Raw genomic sequence first — 21,667 nt, 5'->3', positions numbered from 1 at the left:
CAGATCGGGAGGTCATTTTCATGGTGGACACAGACGAGGCCTCCCTTGCGCAAATAATCGATCGATCGACTGTCTTGTTTTCTTCATGATGAATAAATCTCTAGAATTAGCGGGGCTTGTGGAAACACAGACCCAACAGACACCAGCAGAAAGTAGCCTTTAAAAAAGCAGTAATCCTTAAGCAGGAACTTAATAAAAAGTACCTGGCAGGTGACTGGATGAATAATCGCTAATATCGATGTCTCAGCCCATCATATCAGCCAGTTGAACCATTCGACCCTGAGAGGAGGTCAACTCTTCGGTACAAACAGAAGGGATTTGGAAACTTTGGCTGCGCTTTGGCTTTTTTCTTTTTCCTGCTGCTTACTTAGAGCTATTTTACATATTTTATTCATTGTGCATTTATTATCACAAAATAACAAAGGCTTTTTAATAAGGTACACTCCATTCACAGATTTTAGCTCACTTCAGTCTTTGGCTTTGTGTGTGTGTGTGTGTGTGTGTGTGTGTGTGTGTGTGTGTGTGTGTGTGTGTGTGTGTGTGTACACACTAGTCTTCTGCATTAAATTAGGCAAAACGTATCTGTGTTTGTTACATTAGGATAATTCATATGCAGTATTATAAAGACAAGATAAACTGTGGATAAAATTGATGATGATGATGATACTGTTCCATCCATTTAAGCATATTATTAACATGAATAGTAATAAAACCTGTGGTCGTGTGCAACAGCACTGCTGTAACTTCTCAGAGCCAGGTTTGCATTTCAGGCTGCGAGCTTCCACCCTGCAAACATGCATACAGTGTAAAGAGTGCATTTAATGGGGCTCACTGCCATGCAGCTCTGGACTTGTAATGCCCTTGTTAGCTAACCTACTGCCTGCTATACGGTTTTGTATTCATAGTAGAATTCCCTTCTCCACTCCCGGGTGAACCCAGTTTATCAGTCCTACACTGGCAGGTGTGACTGAGAGAGTGTGGAAGGAAGTGAGATATTGGCCAGCAGCAGTAACAGCAGGATGGTAATTAACAATGCCATTTCTTGCCCAGGGATCAATAAAGTATTCTGATTCTGATTCTGATTCTGATGTGCATACGTGAGTGTGTGCGCAGTTTCTATTTCTATGCAGCAGTTGTTAAGGCCTTTAACCAAGCAGCATGACAAGGCGCTTTAATCGTGTTTGGCTCGGCCACATTTCCCGATCTGAACCTAAACAAGAGAGATGACACACTGCTACCCTGATAATCCAGACCCATTACACAAGGAAAGATATGTGCGACAGAATTCATCTCATTTATTGTTGTTGCTCTGTGACAAACCGTTCTTCACGCAGGCGACGTTTCAGACAGAAGCTGCAGCTCCAATCGGAGACGGCGAACTATGTGAAAGTTGTTTTGTTAGAAGTCATTTCTCTTCCCAGAGGGCCTCTGTTCTTTGTGCACCCTCCCTCCACAAATCAATTATTCTTTTCTTCCCCCCACACAGAAAATTGGACAATTATCTCCAGAATTAGAGGGATTATTTTATTGTCAATGAGATTGGACAAGGGCAATTTTTGTAATCATGAGCTTTTGTTGTGCAAACTAATTTTCTGTTGACATCAGGGCTCTACATCACCTGCTAAACCTTCCTTCAGTCTGAGAGTGGGCTTAGCAGGTGGCTCTTTGACGATTAGCACTCAGATTGTGTGGAGTTCACTGTATCAAAAATCGTTTATCTCTCTCACAATAAACAGTTCAGGATGATTGATTGAAGACATTAAGTGGGTTGTTGTCGGTGGAGAGTATTTAATGATCTGGATGATACTGATACTCAGGATGATGTGGTTATTCACGGCTGTGTTTTCCCACCAGCAAGTGCAAACCCAACAACGCAACGTTCAACAGATGATTCAGACAAACTATTGACATCAAATACATGCCAGTCCCAACTGTGCGGTGTGGATGCACAATCTTGGATCTTTTTGTTATATTCTCACTCATGTTCTAGTGAGCGGTTTGTATGATTGTCCACTTCAGTGCAAAACTGCTTACTACTGTTATGGAAATCAATCTGGACACAAACGAGCCGTCTCTCTGAGATTTTAATTTGTCTTTGCAAAGTTGTCAAACAACAATAGACATCGGCAGCATTCTGCACGGTATTTGAGCGAGAATAATAACAAGCATAGAATCATTTATAGGAACAAGTTATCAGCCGGCCGTGGTCACAGAATACATTCAGAACATTCTGTGCAAACAAGTATATCTTGTAAAAGAGGATGATATGAAGACAAAATCAGGATACCGCTGAGCCTTCCACTCATCAGTAAAAAAATGGAACAACAACATTTTCTATCACACCACCACAACCAGCTGATGGATGGAGTATTGGGAGATGGTGCTCACAAGGTCGTGTTGTCAGATGTAAGGTTGTATATTCACTTAAGAGCAAGAGAACAGCGCAGTAACTGCAAAGGTCTTGAGCTATCCCCCATTTCTTTATGTTTCCATCCATGAGTGTATTGAAACGTGTAGTACAGTATAGAAGACAAAAACAGTGTTTGTACAATTTAAACAACCTTGAAAGTCATTTTTTGGTACGACCACATTTATTCTGTAACACAGCAGTCTTTCATTTATCTGACAGTACTTTTCTGTATTCATAACTTTAAAAAGATCCCAGCACCACTGTCTGAAATGCAGACCATGAACAAACCTCTAGTGTAATTTAAAGATGGCTGTAAATTAGACTGGTGGTTAACAATAGTTTACCTGAAGGGCCAGATGCAAAATTGGTTTAGAGCATACTTCGTACCATGTTTTTGGCTAAAAGCAATTTGAAGATCTCATTGTTGGTGCAAGCAGCATGTCAAGTATATCTCCAAAACAAACTCATACATTTAGCAGTAGCATTAAGAACTAGGTGAAGGGTCATATAGGACAGTGTTTGTTCCTTTTCTGGGTAATCTTAATAGAAAAGTTTTCCAAGGACTGACAATCAATAAATAATCTCATTTATTCTCTGCTTCCAGCTCTATAAATCCGTGCCCCTGATTTGAAAATTAGGTCAGGCTAAAGCAAAATGAAATCTTTTGCAGATCCAGTAAAATCGATTCATATTGATGTTTAATTGCATTAGAGACTTTTCATTTGTCTTCTACACACTCTTGGCAAAACCTCAAAATTAGATCTCAGACACTCAGAAAATGTTCCTCTGACTCTTTTACTCTGTTGCAAACAAACCACAAAACAGTTCTTGTGTAATAATTAGTAATAATACGTTATTAAGTGATCATTATAGCTTCATGAAACACACCACAAATACAATAAAAGAGGATGAATATTGATTTTTTTCACCTTTTTTCAAAAGGTAAAAATAAAAATTTTTGTGGAAGCACAAAAATGGTCCATGAACAGCGAACTGCAGTCATGATACTATTTAAGAAAGTTGGAACCTGCCCCAAATAATTCAGCCCAACATAAAAGTCCGAGGACATGCAAGAAAATATTAAACATTTATTATGATGATTCCACATTTAGTTTCCTGTGCTTAATCTAAAAAAAAACAAAAAACACACAAAATAATTAAAACAATATCATTTAATTTGTTTGCTACAGTGGAAAAAAACAAAAAACTGTTTGTACACGTTCCAGGTGAGGCGAGACTTTTGCCAGGGCTTGTGTTGGTATTTTTGGAAATGCAAAAATAGGGTTATTCCCACACCTTCCACAAGCAGTCGGTGCTAATCAGTCAGTGTAACCCAGTGTGTGCTAGAGCAAAGCAGATTAAACCCAAATTCAAACGCAAAAATATAAAAGTTAATGCCAAATCTTTACCAACAGTCAGCTCACCAAGCAGCTGGGTGTTGGTCGGCTGGGTTGAAGAGCTGCTGCACAGTTGTCATGCAATATTCTTTGTTCCATTTCCACTCGCTCACAGCAAATAGCAGTAATCAGCGTGGCGTGAAGGCGGCAAATCAGCGCATTTCAGAGTAATGTGTGCTTTGGAACGGAGATCTGCATCCTTCACTGTATCTTAAAGAAAGTCATGTGGGAGGAAAGAAAGGGGTGGATGCTGCTGGCCATATAAAGTTCTGCGTGTGTGTGTGTGTTCGACAGAGGAGGTGGAGGAAATAAATAATTACTGCCACAATTGACAGGTCAGGTTGGATGAGGACAGGAGGACCCTCGTTAGCCGCATCCATCCTGAGCCACATGTTTCTATGACAATGTCAAATGCGCTGCCTATTAGTGCCACTTATACAGACGTGTCCCTTCAGGGAGGCAAACACATCCATGTGGAGACCCTCACTATGGCAACCATTTAGAGTGACTCTGTCATTTCCATTGCATGTCATGCTTTGGTTTTGTTGAAGGATGTGTCTAATCCCTGAGAGACGACTGGCGGGGTGGATTTGGTCAGAGGACTGTGAGTCTACACTGTTACAGGTGTACGTGTGAGATTCGGTTCAATTGTTGGAAAACAGACAAGGTGTCACTTCTCAGCCGTCATCATTTTGTACTGTCTAGATTACTGAGACGTGTAAGGATATAATTACAGAGAGCACAGTGTAAGAAACTGCAGCCTGTTCTGTTGACGGTGTCTGCAGGACTGTCAGCTGAAGAAAGGAAAGATAATCGCGCCATTTGCATTTAACTGGTGTTGTGAAGATTGCCGCCTCAATACACAAAATGCCTTTTCTGATGAGAGTGCCGGGTATGCTTTTTCATGCGCAACTGAGGCCCTAACTGTTATGGGTGTTGGGAGGGTTGTTGTGTGTAAAGTGCTCCCTGATGGCTTGCTTTAAAGATGGGTTTCAACCTGTTATGTGTCTGTGCCAATCAGGTGGCTGGAATTAAAGGCATGTTAATCGCCAACAAGAGGCACGACAACCAGGTGAAAACCTACATTACCTACAATAAAGGGCGGGACTGGAGGCTCCTGCAGGCTCCTGCGTCTGACCTGGAGGGGAATGACATCCACTGCATACTGGTAACGTACACGTCAAATGCTGTCTTGTGTTTATGGAAATTACACACAGACTAGTTTTCACATCTTAGTGAGGACATCAATTATACATGATCCTTTCCCCAGCTGCTTGCCCTAACCATAAGCCTGCCACTAAAACCACATTTTGAGTCTCAAAAATGTCTTCAAACTCGTGGGGACGGGTATTTTGGTCCCCACAGGTATAGTAGCATACCAATTATCTGTCCTCACAAAGACGTCTAAACCTGCAGACACAAAAATATATTTTGCTGATTTGTAACACTGCTCTATAGCCAGAGCTTACTAATCCACCCTCATGAAGTCTGTTCTAAAACCTAAAATAAATCATCTGTGTAGTAAATAATAGTTGGAAATTGGTCTTTATGTTGGTGAAAGCCCTGATTCTCACAGGTATGAACAGTCTCACCAAGTCAGCAGTTACATTTCCCACAGCCAGATGTTTTCTGCACTGGACAAGCAAACTTTAGCTTAATCTGCTGCATTCTAGCTTTTAGGAAACCCCTTCCAGTGAACCGTGGACCTGTGTTATAGCATGTGGAAAAGATCTGCAACATCCATTCATTAAAGAACTGGCTATCATTTAAAACTGCATGCTCACATTGTTCAATGAATCCTAGTTATTTAAATTAATTTACAGTTAGGTGAGTACACATGGCCCAGATAGACATGTGCATGCAAATCCAAGTCATGTACAAAAAACTAATATTAGTGCATAATATAGATTAAAGTGCAACCTCTGTTTTAATCATGAGGAAGATGCAGTACTCGAGCGGCAGATCCCAGATCAGCTGTACGTGGTAAAGGTCTCATTAGATAGCTTCCCTGCATCTAAAACTAACAGGCAGACCGTTAGCAGGAATCATGGTCGAGACATTAGGAGGACTTCATGCTGTTTAAGAGGTTATTTCAGGGACATGCGGTGTGGCTTACAGGTTCCCTGTGATTGTGCATTCATGTGACATTTTAATTACTGCTGTAGATTCCTTTTGATTACCCTGTTCAGTCCCACTGCCCTCGGTGTCCTTACACCAGTGACACGCTGTCTGCTGCAAAGATGAAAGCAGACACAGGTTTTTTTTCTGCTCCGTGAACAAATGTAATTGTCTTCTGTTGTTTGCATGCCCTGGAGGCTCAGCTTCACACTTTAATGCAAATTCCATCATTCTTTGTTTTAATGACAGATTAAATGTAATTAGCAAAACGTCTGAAGGCACCGTTAGCTTAGCTTTTGGGGATTTTTTTGTTGTTTGTTCTCTAATTTTTCTGACCCTATCATTTTCACATAACAGATCAGCCCTGCTTCCCATCCTATTACCTGGCAGTTAATTAGATAAGCTGATGCATAGCAAGACTGAGTTAGATCATACTTTGTATTATTGCCACTTACAGTGATGCACGTATGCATACACAGTTATACACACTTATTTTCAACTTGTCTGGGCACTGCATCTAAACTTCGGTGCTTCTTTTCTCTAAAATCAACATCCTCTTCAGTTTATTTCTGTTAAATCTTTTACAGCCTTTCTGCTCTCTTCATCTACAACTCCAAATGTCTGAGAATCCTTACTTGTCAGGAACAATTTCCACCAAGAATTCTGCACCGGGAATGATAGTTGCCACAGGTGAGTAAAAACACTGAACACCAAAGACAGTCTGCACATTAAAAATGCATAAGATGACTTTTTTTTTTCATACGCTGAACACTTTACATTTACCAATGTCTGCACATGTTAGGTAGCTTAAAAATCAGGATCTTCTCTGACTGCTTCAGCTGCTTCTAACAGACTGATTTCGATCATATGAGGAGGTTGCAGGTTAAATTTTGGAATGTGCATGCTTATGCTTGCTCACAGGTGGCTTCCCTCACTGGCACTGCCTCTTTTCTGCTCCATCTCAACATCAACACAACCTAGACACCAACACAAACTCCACACAAGCACACTGATATGGCTTCAGGTGCTATTTCTTTAGTGATAGCGTTAGTAAGCAAGCTCTTTGTCTAAATGAACAGGCAGGCTAACATCAGCTACTATTAGAAAAATGTTTCCGGGTAAAATGGACTCATGAAGTGTCTCTCTTCTTGCTCTTGTTAGTGAGCGTCCAAGTAACTCGCGATCAGAGATGGGCAGTAACGCGTTGCAAGTAATCTGATTACTTTTTTCAAGTAACGAGTAAAGTAAGGGATTACTATTGCAAAAAGGTTTTTAGATTACCGTTACGTTCCCGTAGGAACGCTGCGTTACTGCGTTACTAAAACCGTGATTTTTTTTGCGAGTGTCTCATGACAGTGACGTAAGCGAGTGCGACGTTCGTGACAACAGCTGTGTGCAGATCAACAATGGATCATATATCGAGTGTGGGAGAGAGTATGAGCGTGCAGCGTTTAAAGCGTGGAAGTACTGACCTTACTTTGAGTTTGATTCCATAAAAAGTGACAAAAACATTAGTGTCCGCTGTGCGTGGGAAGAAAACTTCTTTTTACAGCGAAAAAACCCTAAACTTCCGAACAAGCACCGAGTAGCTGCGACGTAATGGGAAACTCACAGAGAAACTCGCGGATTCTTCCACTGACCGCGGCACACCTGCACCAGGGTAAACCTCCGCCTACCCCACTCCTGCTTTACAGGTGAAAATAGAGCAACAGGACCGCTGAGTCTTTGACTTTATTTATTTTCTGCTGTGTTTTACTTGCATCTATTTGAAAGAGTGAGTGTAAATACAAAAAATATTTTATTTTATGTGCTGGAATGTGCAGGAAATAGGTTTAAATGTTAAACTAATTTCTTCCAGTCAGAGAATGTTGCATATAATAAAATTTTTGTTTGATGCATAAAGTTAAAAGATTAAAACTAATAAAACAAGTTTTAAAAAGAGACTTTTCCCTTTGATTACATTTTGTATGATGGATTATGTAGAAAAAGTAGAATTGGGCTGAAAGATCTATCGCTTTATCACCTACTCAGGTTGTAAATCGTGTAACTAAGTAACTATGTAATTAATTACTTTTGAAAATAAGTAATCAGTAAAGTAACAGGGTTACTTTTTGGGGGAAGTAATCAGTAATTAGTTACTGATTACTTTTTCAAGTAACTTGACCAACACTGCTCACGATACATTCATCTCATTCCTCTGTAAATCTTACAGTTGCCTAAATGCAAGATTTAACTAACATTTGATTTATGCATTAATAACCAGCATGGGGAGGTTAATCAGTTAGCAGCAACTCCCCGGCAACCACCAGTTGCTAGGCAAAAAAAAAACACATTCCCCAACTGGGTGATGCTCTTACTGTGTTCAGTAGCAGTACTTCTGGGTCATCAGTAGTTTGCATGGCGGTGACTTGTAACGACTCTCTAAGCAGCACTAACACGTTAAAGTAAAGCCTGTGCCCCAGAACTCCAGCCAACATGTTTTTAAAGGTGTAAGTTTTACTTTGAAGGCAAACAGTGTTTGTTTCCGAGGGTTTCTTCCATGCAGTAAGCAAACAAAGGAATGACAACGAGGTATTCTTTGCAACTGATTTTACCAAGCAGGAGCCGCAGCCTCCAGAAAACCGACACCAGCCAGCCTTGAGCAGCGTGTGCACGACGTCACACAGGAGACCTTTACCCAGCATTTATCCTGGTCCCTCTGCATGTGTGTGCAGGACAGTCCTGTGGCCGTCTCATCAGAGTGTAATCAATGTTTTTCTGAAGTGGTGCATAGTAAAAATAAAATTTGTACAATGCTGATTGTGTTTAATAATGTCATATTAATTATAATAATCCATCATCTAATCCACAATGTTATTTTATATTTGTATTAGTATATTAACATCGCACAGGTTTAGTTTTGCCTTATGTTGCTATTTTAGTATGAAAGTTAACATTTCACAGGATCAAGAGTCATCCCAGTCAGCAGCCTGATTATCTAATGCAGCTCTGATGTGACCCCTACCTGACCCCCACTTAAGCTTCTGTCTCAGCAGTTCTTTAAGCTTCACTGTGCAGTGCCACACTTATGTGTCGTGTGTGCCTGTAAGTGTTAAGGAAGGAAGAGAAGTGTTAGCGCCAATGGAGGAAAAAAACCTGTGGTTTTGCTTTGAGCGTGTGCATTTATGTTGTTTTGTCCTCGTTATGTGAAAACGCTGAATAAACATGCATTCCCAGCGTGATGTTTGCACAGTATGTACTCGTGTGCGCTTGTGTGTATTTCTGGCCGGGACTTTGCTTTGGCACCGTGATTCACTTTGCCCGCTGCGCCTTTTAAGACATCAGCTGGTGCAGAGATCATCTCACCAACATGACACCATCCAGATCAAACACGTGCCTATTTACTGAGCCGCGGCCAAGATAGTCGAGCAGAACAACAGAAGAAACGAGTTCACTCGCTGCGCACTCGCAGGAAAAGGCTTTGGAGGCGCTGTGCTGCAACACCGCAGAAAGACGGAGCGAGAGAGGCACCCACCCTCGTCTACACCGCGCATTATGCTGTCCTCGTAACGAAGGCATCCACAGGAATTAACATGAAATATTCTCTGGTATTCACATGACTTGCAAGTCAGCAAGCTAATACAGGAATCAAGCCAAGATGATGAATTAATCAGAGACATGGTGTGATTTACAGCATGTGTTTAAAACACATATGGCCTGTTATCTTTGTGAGATCTCACTGTGTTTTTCATGGTGTGTGTGTGTGTGTGTAATTTCCACTGCAGGAAATATCGGAGCAGAGCTCTCTTACAACAATGTTGGCATGTTCATATCATCTGATGCTGGCAATACCTGGAGACCGGTGAGCCTCACACCTACATTTACACCCACAGCCAGCAGATCTGCAGCAGTTTCGAACTTTGACGGATGATGTAAAAAATTAAACACAAATATTGTATTTTCTGGCTTCTTGTTATGCAACACCTTTAGTTTCCACTCCAGCTGACTGCAGGTTACAGACTTTTTATAAGACAGTTTAGACATGCTACACACCAAAGCAAGAGTGCAGACAATGATATCATTAACGGTTGAATTATTATAGTATTGTGCTTCCCTGCTTGGCTCATTCAATCTGGGTTTTTGGCCCTGATGAACAGAAGTATGACCTCTTTAACGTCCCATATGTACCTCTGAGAGACTTGCCCGCCTTTTACATTCTGTTTTGGCCCTTGTTCTAACTTTTTTGTGCTCCTAGTATCTAATTCACAATGAGCTTCTGGTTTAAATGGTTTACAAACCACTGCATTTTAATTTTATCTGAATTTCACCCAACTTTTTTGGAAATGGGACATAATTTTGTAACCTTTGTCACTGTGTTTTTGATACCAATGTCTGTGAATGTCTGTTCAGATTTTTGAAGAGGAGCACAATATTTGGTTTCTGGACAAAGGAGGGGCTCTTGTTGCTGTGAAGCAGCCATCTGTGCCAACTAGACATTTGTGGTATGTCCATTTGGAGAACTTTTTTGGACAAGTTTCCTGTCTTAAATTGCTTTTCCAATTTCCTGTGGCTCTTGTAAGGTTAATCCAACAGTTACAGTTCCAAAAAAAGTGAATGTGCATATTATATGTGACACTTGATCCATTTAGTGATGCACTTTGACTATGGCTCTTAAAAAAAAAGAGAAAAAAAATCATAGCCAATCTAATTTGAGGGGTTTTTTTCTTCCCTAGACCACTTATCATTAACAGCCAGCACCCCAAACCCCCCACCCACCCCCGCACCTCCTTTTACTGTTTTCATTAACATGTTGCCTTCCTCTTGCCAAATCGGGTGCCTCGCTTTGCCTCCGTGCAGGCTAATCCAAGTGAGACCAGATCTGTGTGCTCGCTTTTGCAACAATTTTGAAATTAGTTTTAGAAGCAGTGAAGTGTAGCCTTTTTGTCTCCCAACCAATTTAAGTGCGATGGTAGAGGAAGTGCAGAAAAAAAGAGATTGATATGAGTATCTCCACAGTCACTGCATCGCAGCGTTCATAGGCAGCTTTACCTTAAACAGTTCCCCTGACTGAATCTCATAACAGGTGCATGTCAACGCTTTTTCTGTTGTTAGTGCTTTTAGCCAAATGAAGGCAGTGGCAACATGGGACAATCTTCTGAGCACCGGCCTCAGTGCTGTTTCAACCCACGCCACACTCGGGTACTCCTAGTTGTTCTCACTTCAGCACCAGTGTTGATATACTGTCAGGATCAATGTAGCCCAAGACCCGATGATGAAAGCTGTCCAATCTTGTGTTCCCGTCTCCTTCTCCCTCTGCACTTTTTTAGTCAAAAATGAAACAGTTCTATTCTGGTCTTGTGTTTTTTCGCCTCTGTGTCAACTTTTTATCCAGGAAACAATGATGTTGCTTTTTTTCCTTTGACACCGAAACCTTTCCTTTGTTCACGTCTTGCAAAAGCAGTTTTGTGCTTCTTTGTTTTAATAAGTTGGCGGACTCTCTTAAATTCCCTTTCAATGCCTCAGCCTTTAATATTTACCAAACGCTGCAATAGCTAATTGCACAGAGACTCGGAGTCTCCTGTGTCGAGACAAGCCAGTCATTCTGATCCCTACATAAATCCTCCCCTATGACCAGGATCTAATAGAGAGCGTCTGTGTCTGCGCCGTCGCTGTTGCCGGGTTTGTGATGAGAATGTGTTCTGACGTACAATACACAGGGTCAGCTTTGACGAAGGCAGGCAGTGGACCCAGCACAGCTTCTCCTCGGTGCCCCTGTTTGTGGATGGAGTGCTGGTGGAGGCTGGGGCTGAAAACCAAATCATGACGTAAGTCCACAAAGAGCTGAATGACATGTTACAATGTGTTGATGTGATTTGAGTAAAAGGTGGCAGTGGGGGGTCCTTGGGGTTATTTTTGCCCTCCAGAGAGGCCCAAAGGATCGAGGACCTCTAAAAAGGTCCTCAAGAGCTCTGCAGGATTGTGAGTCAGGTGGTTTTTAAGTCTCTCAAGGAAAGGGTTTAAAGGGTTCAAAGAACAACTTTTAAATCAGCCTTTTTGCTGTTACACCTTTAGAATCGAATCAAATCTTGTAGAGTAAAAATAAAATGGCCATGAAAAAGCACCTTTTGAAGCTTTTTGCTCTTTATGATGATAAACTGAGGTAAGGAGCACATGAGTAACAACAGTTATAGCTAAGAATTAAAGAATGAACGGGGCAGATTTATGTAAACAGATGTCAAACACAGAACAAAATATCCATCATAGATTACAGATCAAGTCCAGTTTAATTTAGCCCAAATGACAGCTAGCTGCTGTGCTATTGTTTATCTACAGCAGCTAATGCCTCTGCTAACCCCGCCCCACCAACCCCAGCTTCTCCACAGACCCCGGCTGGACCCAGAAGCAGGGTTCATACTTCATCACTTAAAGACCGGATAGAGATGACAGGTCACACAATAGTGTATTTTTCAACTACTGTTATACAGGCTGTGCTTGTATCACTTTCATTTACACCTTTAGACACTGTAAAGCAGTTTAGATTACAGTACTTTGAAAAACTCTTTGGCTTATTACTCCATACAGATTTGGACCCTCTGAGCTGTTAACAGTGTGGTACAGTAATTGTTTCTCAGTTTGTTGGAATCAGAGTCACTTTAGAATCATCATTTTAAAGATGTGTCAAAAAGTCAAAAATCATTTTTTTCTGTTTAATCATTTTGTAACTACTTAGACTTTAAGGTTGGTGTTTGGTGCAGAAAACTTCTCATCTTATTAATGCACTGATGCAGCTGTTTGTAAGCAGCAGTTTGCTAGTTTAAATGCATTGCACTGCATTAGTTCAATACAGAGGGTCTTTCTAAAGAGAATCTCCAAAGGGTCACAGACCTGTCTGAGGTGACACAGCGTGACAACGGGAGAGTAAAAGCTTTCAGATTTTTATCAAATCCCTGCTTTTCTTTGTGAATAAAAAAATGAATTATATAAACCAAGTCAGACATTTAGAGAGGAACTGGAGTTGATTTGGGGTTGTATCTTATGAGATTATTACAGGTTTTTTGTGAAAAGTCTTGATTTTTAAAAGGAACGTGTAAACATATTTATCAAAAACTAGAGATGCAGTACAGTTTTTTCCTTTGAAGTACTGTGGAGTGGAAATCTAGCAGTCCTTTCCCGCCTCACCATTGCTGATCAAAACTAATTTTATTAAGATCATCTTGCTGTTAATTCCTTGCCCGCTTTGACTTCATATTAGCAATTTTACCCTGTTGCCAGATCGAAGCAAACCTCTTGGGGAGCACAGTGTCATTAAGAGTAGAAGTGATACGCTCGAGTGTCACTATGTGCATTTTTACTGGAAAATGGCACTTTATAAATAAAAAGCAGAGTTTAAGTCATTCAGATCGTTTGCCTCTTGCAGCTTTTTTGGACACTTTAGCCACCGTTCCGAATGGCAGCTCATCAAGATAGACTACAAGTCCATCTTCAGCAGGAAATGCACAGAGGAAGACTATCAAACCTGGCACCTGCACAACCAGGTAAAAATCTAAATCCATGCCATGCATGAAGGTGCTGCCCGTGTTAGTGTTTGTGCTTTGAAAATGCTTTTCAACCATTTCTCTTGCATACAGGGCGAGCCGTGCGTAATGGGACAAAAGCAGATTTACATGAAGCGCAGGCCCGGAAACTACTGCATGCTGGGAAAGGACTACTCGAGAATCCTGTCTGCCGAGTCCTGTATTTGCAGGGCTCATGATTTTGAATGGTAAGATGATGTGGGCCTTTGTTCAGTAGCCCCTTTCTTCATAATCGTCGAGGGGGATTATGTTTCTTTCTATTGTTGCTGAAGGAGAACTTCATTAATTGCAGCTTTTGTTCTGCCGCACATGTAGAAGCACACATTTCAAAGGACGCACTTTCTTAACCTTCCTCTCGTGTTAGCTTTCTGTTATCATCTCTTATGTTAGCGGGTCGGTTTTGACCCGTGAATTAAATCAGCTATAAAATATACTAAAAACAATAAGTTATCATCCAATTTGTTTCTCATCTCTTGGTTACCTTGTTAGGCTTCCTTATCCATGAAAATGTTGGTTTTAATACTTTTGGTGTGGGCCTCTGGGTCTTTTTTTGTCACTATACCCCTCGATTTCAATTAAAAAAAAATTGTAAAATTAACCTCAAGAGAATCATATTAATAAATAAAAGGTTTCTGTGTTACCTGAGTATTACTGAGGGGTATAGGACACATCTCTTAAATAAATCTGTTTTATTGATTTTTTTCATTTTAAGATTAATAACTAAAATGACATCGATGGTGTTACGGGTCAATTTCGACCCATAGACATTTACATCAAGAAAAGACAAAAAAAGTTTGTTTTTTTTCAGCAGTAGACCTTTAATATAAACTGAAAAAAAGAAAAAGTCCTCTCCTCCTTTGTTTTGGTTATAGCCGTGGGTAATTGTGGGCTTTTTATCACTTCCCAATGATACAGCTTCACCTCAGTTTCCTTTGTGAAGTTCTTGTCCAAGGTCATATCTGGTAAAAAATAAAATAAAATAAAATATCACAGCTGATATTGTGATCCTGCAGTCCAGTGGTCATATGGAGGACCACACATTTTCATTGTTTCTTCTCAGGGGTGCCACTCGCAGCTTTGACTGTGAAAATCTGTACATTCCAGGCATAGTTGGTTTTTGCATCACAGGCTTCCCAGATTTTTCTGCCGTTTTTCCCTTGCTTACTGGGTATATATTGCCGGAAGGGGCATTTTCCTCAAAAAGTGGACAAGACATTCATCCACTGTCACTGGCCCTGGGATGAACATCAGTGGAAGAAGCTGCACCCATCTCTCCCAGACATCCCTGATGGGAGCAAGTTTGTCAGACCTCGGTCTGGTCTCTCTGTTGTCAAATCTGAGGACTCTTGAATCAAAATGATATCAAATGTGTGAAGTGACATCGTTGCCCAGAAAATGTTTCTGCCTGTCGATGCATCCCATAGACGATCAGTGGCCTCATTGCAGCATCTGTACACTCCAGCAAGAACAATGAAAGCATCCAGGTATTCCTCATCATGTCGCCATTGACTTTTTTTCCTTCAAGGTTTATCATAGTAATGATGATTCTTTCTAGTGACAATGGCATAAATATCTCAAAACATCTCTTGATGTCACTGACTTTGGTCAGAGCAAACCTTGTGATTCCAGGGGTCATTTTGATGACATTTGCAGCAGCTGCCCTGCCATGTACATCATGAGGTACTGAGCTCCAAAAGATCTTACCATTTTTGGACTTGAATCTTTCAGCAGGAGTAGCTTCAGCACCAGCGACCTCCACCTCTGATCAGATGTGTCTGTGTCTTCTGGATGATAGTCCACATTGTCTTCCTCCTTAGAAACCTGCCCATCTGAATCGCTATGCTGTTCTGTGTCCTCTCCTTCATTTTCACCAAAAATATGATCCAGAACTTAGCTCACTGTGAATCTTCTTCTCATTTTTTGTATGCTGCAAATTGTAAATGTGCACTCTGGAAGTCAAATGGCCACTCAAATAGTGAATTCACCTCACATGCCCGTGTTTATTTTGTTTTGTTTTTGTGCAGGTATACTGCAAAAAACATGCAAAATAAGAATCCCCTAAAGCTCATATGATTAGGAGAGGCGCTTGCTGTAAGTGTTTTAGCTGACAGTGCACTTATGATTTCAGTTTTGGCTTTAATTATTGCTTTATACTCATAATATTATACCTGGGTCGAAACCGACCCTAACAACACAAAGGTCATAATTTCAACTAGGGCATTTTATAATTTAGTGAAAATAATTTTTTTTATTTTATTTTGTAGAAATAGAGGTTCCTGACAAAGTCAAAAAGCCTTGATACAATAAACAAATGTATGTGATTTTTTTATGCATTTGAAATTTAAAATGGGTTGGTGCCGACCCTAACACGAGAGGAGGGATAAAATAATATTTTTAGAGTTTTTCATTCTGTTACCTTTTAAGCAATTTGTTACTGGCAGCTGCTTCGTGTGAATGAGACTCAACAGGTCATTTAGCTAAATGCTGCGTTGAAGAAAAAAAAAAATGTCTCTTTGAAAAACCAGCTTCTCTTCAGTAGCAATTTATTTTGAAGTGCATCCATCCAGCTACCATCAAATACACTCTTCACACCATTCACATGTGCTATTTAGGGCTGTTTCTGCATCCCTTCTGTAGCCACAAACAACGTGAGTCCTGTAACTTACAAAGCTGCAGATGAAGGAAAAAAGAGGGAAACGGATTAGAAAAGAAGGCTGTTTTCAGCCACACTTGGGTTCACTTTGTCCTAATCACATTTTTTGTTCTGAGTAGAAGAAAATGATCTTGATGATATGTGTGCTCGTGTAAAATATACAATAAAAGCTGATGTGACAAAGTTACAATCCAGATTTTCACACTCATCCTACGCAAAAGAGCAATAAATAGGGTCCATCTTCTTATTGACTGAAAAACAACTGTGGAAGAAGATTTTTTATTTAAGTGGAATCCTATCCTATCCATGTGCTTCAGTAACTTTTTCCGTGTGTTTTCCAATAATCTGATGAGTTTGGGATGGTTTTACACAATTTGCTCATAATGTCTGTCTCCGTATGTCTGAGCTCACCGTGCTCGTAATTCTGTTCAGACCATGTGGGCGTGTAAATAGTTTCAATTTGTATGCAAATCCTAAGCGGTTGTGTTTTTTATCTTGTAATGACAGAGAATGGAAAAAAACCCATTTCAACATACAGCAGTTATGTAAATAGCGTTTGTAGATGTGCAGAGAGTGAGTGCTAATTGGTTCCTATTGAACTAGTCGAAAGTTTTTAGTGTTTTTTTCATTTGTTTGTTTGTTTGTTTGTTTAGTCTAATTTCTGTCTTGCTGTTTTTCTCTCTGCGGGGAATTATTTGATGAATACTTAAAATTCAGAAACGAGGAGTTTTAAAAACCCATCAGTGCAGAATTGAAGTCCAAATCCTTTAACTTAATTCAAGGTGTGAAGAGTCTGCCTGGCACAATGATCAGCTAAGTGCGTACTTATTAACGTTATATTAATCAGTTGAAAATGCCTGCAAACTATTGTGCACGTAGTGTTCTGCATACTGACCAGCTGGCACCGAACACTGAGTCAAATCCCAAGTTTCCTTTACTGCCTGATGACAAGTTTCCTGAACTAAATTTGGAAATCTGGAATCTTGTAGCAGTTGCTCATTTTGTTTCATTTGTTTCATTCGGTTTGTTCCAAGCTGACTCTGTTATGATTCATTTGTGTCATAAAAAGCAGAGCAGACCAACCACGGGCTGATGGTACACATGAGATTTTAGGATGACTAAATCCATCTTCTGATCATGCTTTGAAAAAGAAAGCTCATGACTCATACAAGCAGTGTGTGTGTGTGTGTGTGTGTGTGTGTGTGTGTGTGTGTGTGTGTGTGTGTGTGTGTGTGTGTGTGTGTTTAAACTGCGAAACATAGTCAGCATTCAAGATTCATAAAGGACAATGGTCGAGTATAATCCCTGATGAAAATCAACAAAATGCTGATTAAAGTCACACTTACGCTAAAACCTTTAACTGGAACTCTTCGTGTCCCCAAACCCTGAAATGACTGAGCTCATGAACTCATTGGGAAAGTGTTTACCAAGGTCAGGATAGGCTGCGTTCACACTGCAGGCGAAAGCGCATCAAATCCGATGTTTTTGACCCTGTGCGACCCATATCCGATCATGGTGTGACAGTGTGAACGGCACAAATCCGATATTTTCTAATCCGATCTGGGTCACTTTCGTATGTGGTGCTGAATCCGATACATATCCGATGTTTCAGAAAGCGACTGCTGTTTGATGGTTATGTCGCATTAAATCCGTCTTTTACGTCACTGACACAAGACAGACGTCGATTATCAGCGCCAGAGAAGACATCGCGAACGCCTCCTGGCCATCCAGTGTAGATGTCAGTGAAACTGTTGGGAAGACAACGTGAACATTTTCTTTGTACTGCATAATCTGCAGATTCTGACAGAAATCTGCAGCTATCCTTTGAAGCACCGCTTCTCTAAAACAGCAATAAGGATCATTATTAGGTTATTTACATTATTATGTAAATAACAAAATAACTTAAAGCAAAAATTGGGAAACGTAAAATCCGAAGTCTTTATATTAACTCATTCACTGCCAGCCATTGGCAGTGAATGAGTTAAATCCATTGACTCATTCACTGCAATTGACGGCTATAGACGTCAATGGCAGTGAATGAGTTAAGGGCCATCAGTCACACATACTGTTTGCTCTGGGTCTAAACAGAGCGCGTTGTGTGTGACGTCTTCTTTTGTGCATGCGGCTGCTTTGGTTCACACTAGAGCGCGTTTGCTGTCGCATTTTATTTGTAGTGTGAACGAGCAGACAAAAAAATCGGATTTGATCAAAAAATCGGAGTTGAGCATTAAGACCTGCAGTGTGAACGTAGCCTTATATATATACTAAAACTTGCACAGTGGACATCTGGTCTTACTTAAGTCCAAGTCTTGCCCACTGGTGGCTATAGAAAGATGAGCCGACTTCTGTCCCCCAGCGCCTAGCTATGGTGGATCTTGAACATGTAAATGGTAATACTGGGAGTTATTTAGGCTTAACAGGATTATGCTGTTTTAAAACATTAGGCAGAGCCAATGTAATTTCCCCTACCTCGGCCTCCTCCGCTCCAGTTAAGTTAAGCTAATCGGCCCCTGGCTCCATGCGCCACTATGAAAGTGGCTTTGACCTTCTCATTATTACACATGTATTAAGATGCATTACATGGTTATTTTGTTGACTGCAAAAGTGTTATTCTGAACATAAAGCACATCCTTTGTCCTAGGCTGTACTCTGTGCCGACCTTTTACCTGTTTGCCAACATGCGCCTGTGTATCCAATCAATCTTGGCAGCTCGCTAATGAGAAGTTCACACTGTTGTAATCACACATTCATACTGGACTAGTCAGCGACAGGCTTGTTAGTTTTGTTTATTTGTTCTGCATTGCTAACTAATTAATAAATCAATGTCGTGAGCATTATTAGAGTGGACACTTGCTTACTTTGCTTTGTTACATGTAAATCATGTCCTGACTGGGAACATTGACAGGCAACTTGAGAGTCAGTCATCCTTAAAGACGGTGGCAAACCTTTGCCTGCACATTGTGTTTCCACACCCACAGATTCACACTGCTGTGGTACATTCGTGAGCAGCAGCAGCTTTAATCAATACTTAATAATGATGCGTCTCTGTGTCAGACAGGCCCCTGGTCACCAGCTATGAACAGAGATAAGATGTAAATGGGGAACACACTGCAGGACAATAAGTCCCTTTTCACATGCTGATATTGATCAGGTACCGTGTGGATGTTCTTTGTTGTGTAACAGTGATTATGGATACGAGCGCGGCAGCGACGGGAACTGCAAGCCAGCCTTCTGGTTCAATCCTTCCACCGTGTCCAGGAGCTGCAGCCAAGGCCAGAACTATTTCAACAGCACGGGGTAAGCACTGTGGGATTTAGTACTAATTCACATTTAAAAGAATATAGTACAGTATGCTGCGCACATTTATGTAAAATGTTTTTGTGAACAAACAGGTCTTTGCAGAGGACTTTTCCACAGTGGGATGTGTTTTCATATCAGATAGGGATCATAGATTTAATATGATCAGTGGAGCAGAAAGCCGATGTTCACAATCTGGTCCCAATGTGGGGATTTAAGCTTCGGCTTATCCTCATAAACATGTCCAGGAAAGAGCTTTGAAATCAGTAACATTAACCTTAATCCTACCAACTCTGGTGCTCACAGGACCCAGAGGCAAACCATTCATTATATTTCACAGGTGCTTTATTCGAAATGTTTTATGTCTTGTTACATGTCAGTCAGTTGGTTTCTAATGACTTCTTGTCTCTGTTTTCTGTTGCTGTTTTAATTTGGGACTATGCAGCTTTGATAGATGAAGCTGTTTATTGGGGTCATGTTCGTCACAGGTCATAAACTGTTGGTGAGTTTGGGGTCCACTCTCTGTCATTTTAGAGGATAACTGCAAAGGGAATTTCTCCTCATTTTCCAAAAGGTGATTTTATTAAAACTATAAAGAGAGACAAAGAAAGGCACTATCAGATCTGCAGCTAGAACACGATAATTTAGGTTATAGCAGCAAAACCTTTGAGGTCAGTGAAGCACGGGTCGGTTTTACTGCTCGTACACTTTCTCTCCCAGAAGAAGATTGTTTTATTCTTTAATTCAAAAAAACCACTGACCGTAAACATCCTCTGGACATGTACAGAGGACGACTAGTGGATATACTGGACAAAGGATTTTGAAATTGAAGCTGCGAGGCAGAATGAAAAGAGGAAGGCCTCGGAGAAGAGACATTGATGTATTGAAGGAGAATATGGAGAGAGTTGGATCGACAAAAGAGGATGCAAGAGACAGGGTGAGATCAAGGCGGATAATCCACTGCACTGAAAGAAGAAGGATGTTTCACAGTTATTGTGTGAGGTTACTAAACGCCACCAATCAATCAGTGAATACTGACCATATCTGGTCAATTGATGATTGAGACCAGGGTAGTAATTTGGCAGATCCTTAAATGGAAAACCACTGCAATATATCCTGTTCATGTTCAAATACTTCAATTGGGAAAAGTCGTATATTTGCATTTTTGACGTGATCTTACATTTTCCATTACAATCCATTTTTCTTTGTTATGTCACAGAGATGTGACCTTTTTGTTAGTTTGGAGGCGCCCCGGGGACCGACACCTTGCAAAGCTTAATCACAGTGGGAGTGTTTTATTCACTGCCACTATGATTAAGCTTCCATGGTGTCTCAGCCTTTGACACAGCTTGTGTTGTCAGTTGTCATCCTGTCTGGGAGCCTGTTCAGACACAACAGCTGTGCTCTGTTTAGTTCAACAAAATTCTCTGTAAAGCTCGTGCAGCATAGAGGGATAAAATACTTTTCTTTCCCAAGGTACCGCAAAGTGGTGCTGAACAACTGCACGAAAGGAGTGAAGGAATTGTACACACCCAGAAAGCAGCAGTGTCCCAACAGACCCCCGAAAGGACTCTTGCTGACCACCAAAGATGGCAAACTCACTGCCAGCCTGGGCAGCAATGTCACCTTCATGGTGCATTTGGATGAGGTGAGAACAAATACATCTACATTTAGCTACAGACCTGTCAACTTCAACGCTAATTTATTTACCTCAGTTTTTGCTTAAAGCTGCAATAACAGAATTCTGGCCACCAGGGGGCAGAAAAACACATTCATGTGAACTGTTCTGGATACTTAATATCTTTTGAAGTTGCAGTTATAATGAATTTGTATCTGTGCTTTGGACCATATAAGGGATAAAATGTTCCACTTTCTTCACAACTTTATATAAATTATCTTGTTCTTCTTTAATTAGGTAGGCAATATGCACGCTATATGTTTGAACTCATTATTATGAAGTGAATGTTGATTGCACAGTTCGATATCGTATTCAGTTTGGTTGCCTGTATGACACCCACTTTAACTGGCAGTTCTGTCTGTGAATGGGTGGTGTAAGATTGCTTGGAAAAAACCGATGCTAAATTGAAATAAAAAGTCTGATTATCATAAGAATCCAATAAAGGTCAGTAAAGGAAGACCTTTAGAGAGAGCTCCGGTAAAGATTTAAAAAGCAACGCTGTGCTGACAGTGTTGCTACTTGCTCACCACAAAAATGCTAAAAAATACAAAACAATGCAGA

The 21,667-nt window shown here is 40.6% G+C and overlaps 1 protein-coding gene across 2 annotated transcripts in view; it reads left to right on the top strand.

Annotated features, from left to right (window-relative positions):
• Positions 1-21,667, top strand: part of sorcs3a (sortilin related VPS10 domain containing receptor 3a) — a 267,372-nt gene that overhangs the window by 200,582 nt on the left and 45,123 nt on the right. For both annotated transcript variants that reach the window (XM_085356485.1, XM_085356484.1), the window contains 9 exons: positions 4,829-4,975; positions 6,513-6,615; positions 9,690-9,766; positions 10,315-10,406; positions 11,622-11,729; positions 13,322-13,439; positions 13,533-13,666; positions 19,315-19,428; positions 20,905-21,076. In XM_085356485.1, the coding sequence (XP_085212611.1) occupies positions 4,829-4,975; positions 6,513-6,615; positions 9,690-9,766; positions 10,315-10,406; positions 11,622-11,729; positions 13,322-13,439; positions 13,533-13,666; positions 19,315-19,428; positions 20,905-21,076 (1,065 nt within the window). The remainder of the gene's footprint in view (positions 1-4,828; positions 4,976-6,512; positions 6,616-9,689; positions 9,767-10,314; positions 10,407-11,621; positions 11,730-13,321; positions 13,440-13,532; positions 13,667-19,314; positions 19,429-20,904; positions 21,077-21,667) is intronic.

This window comes from Diplotaxodon limnothrissa, linkage group LG6, assembly GCF_057381915.1.
Source record: "Diplotaxodon limnothrissa isolate DT_005_m linkage group LG6, D_limnothrissa_male_GT1.1, whole genome shotgun sequence".
Lineage (NCBI taxonomy): Eukaryota > Metazoa > Chordata > Actinopteri > Cichliformes > Cichlidae > Diplotaxodon > Diplotaxodon limnothrissa.
This window is presented reverse-complemented; position numbering and strand designations above follow the sequence as displayed.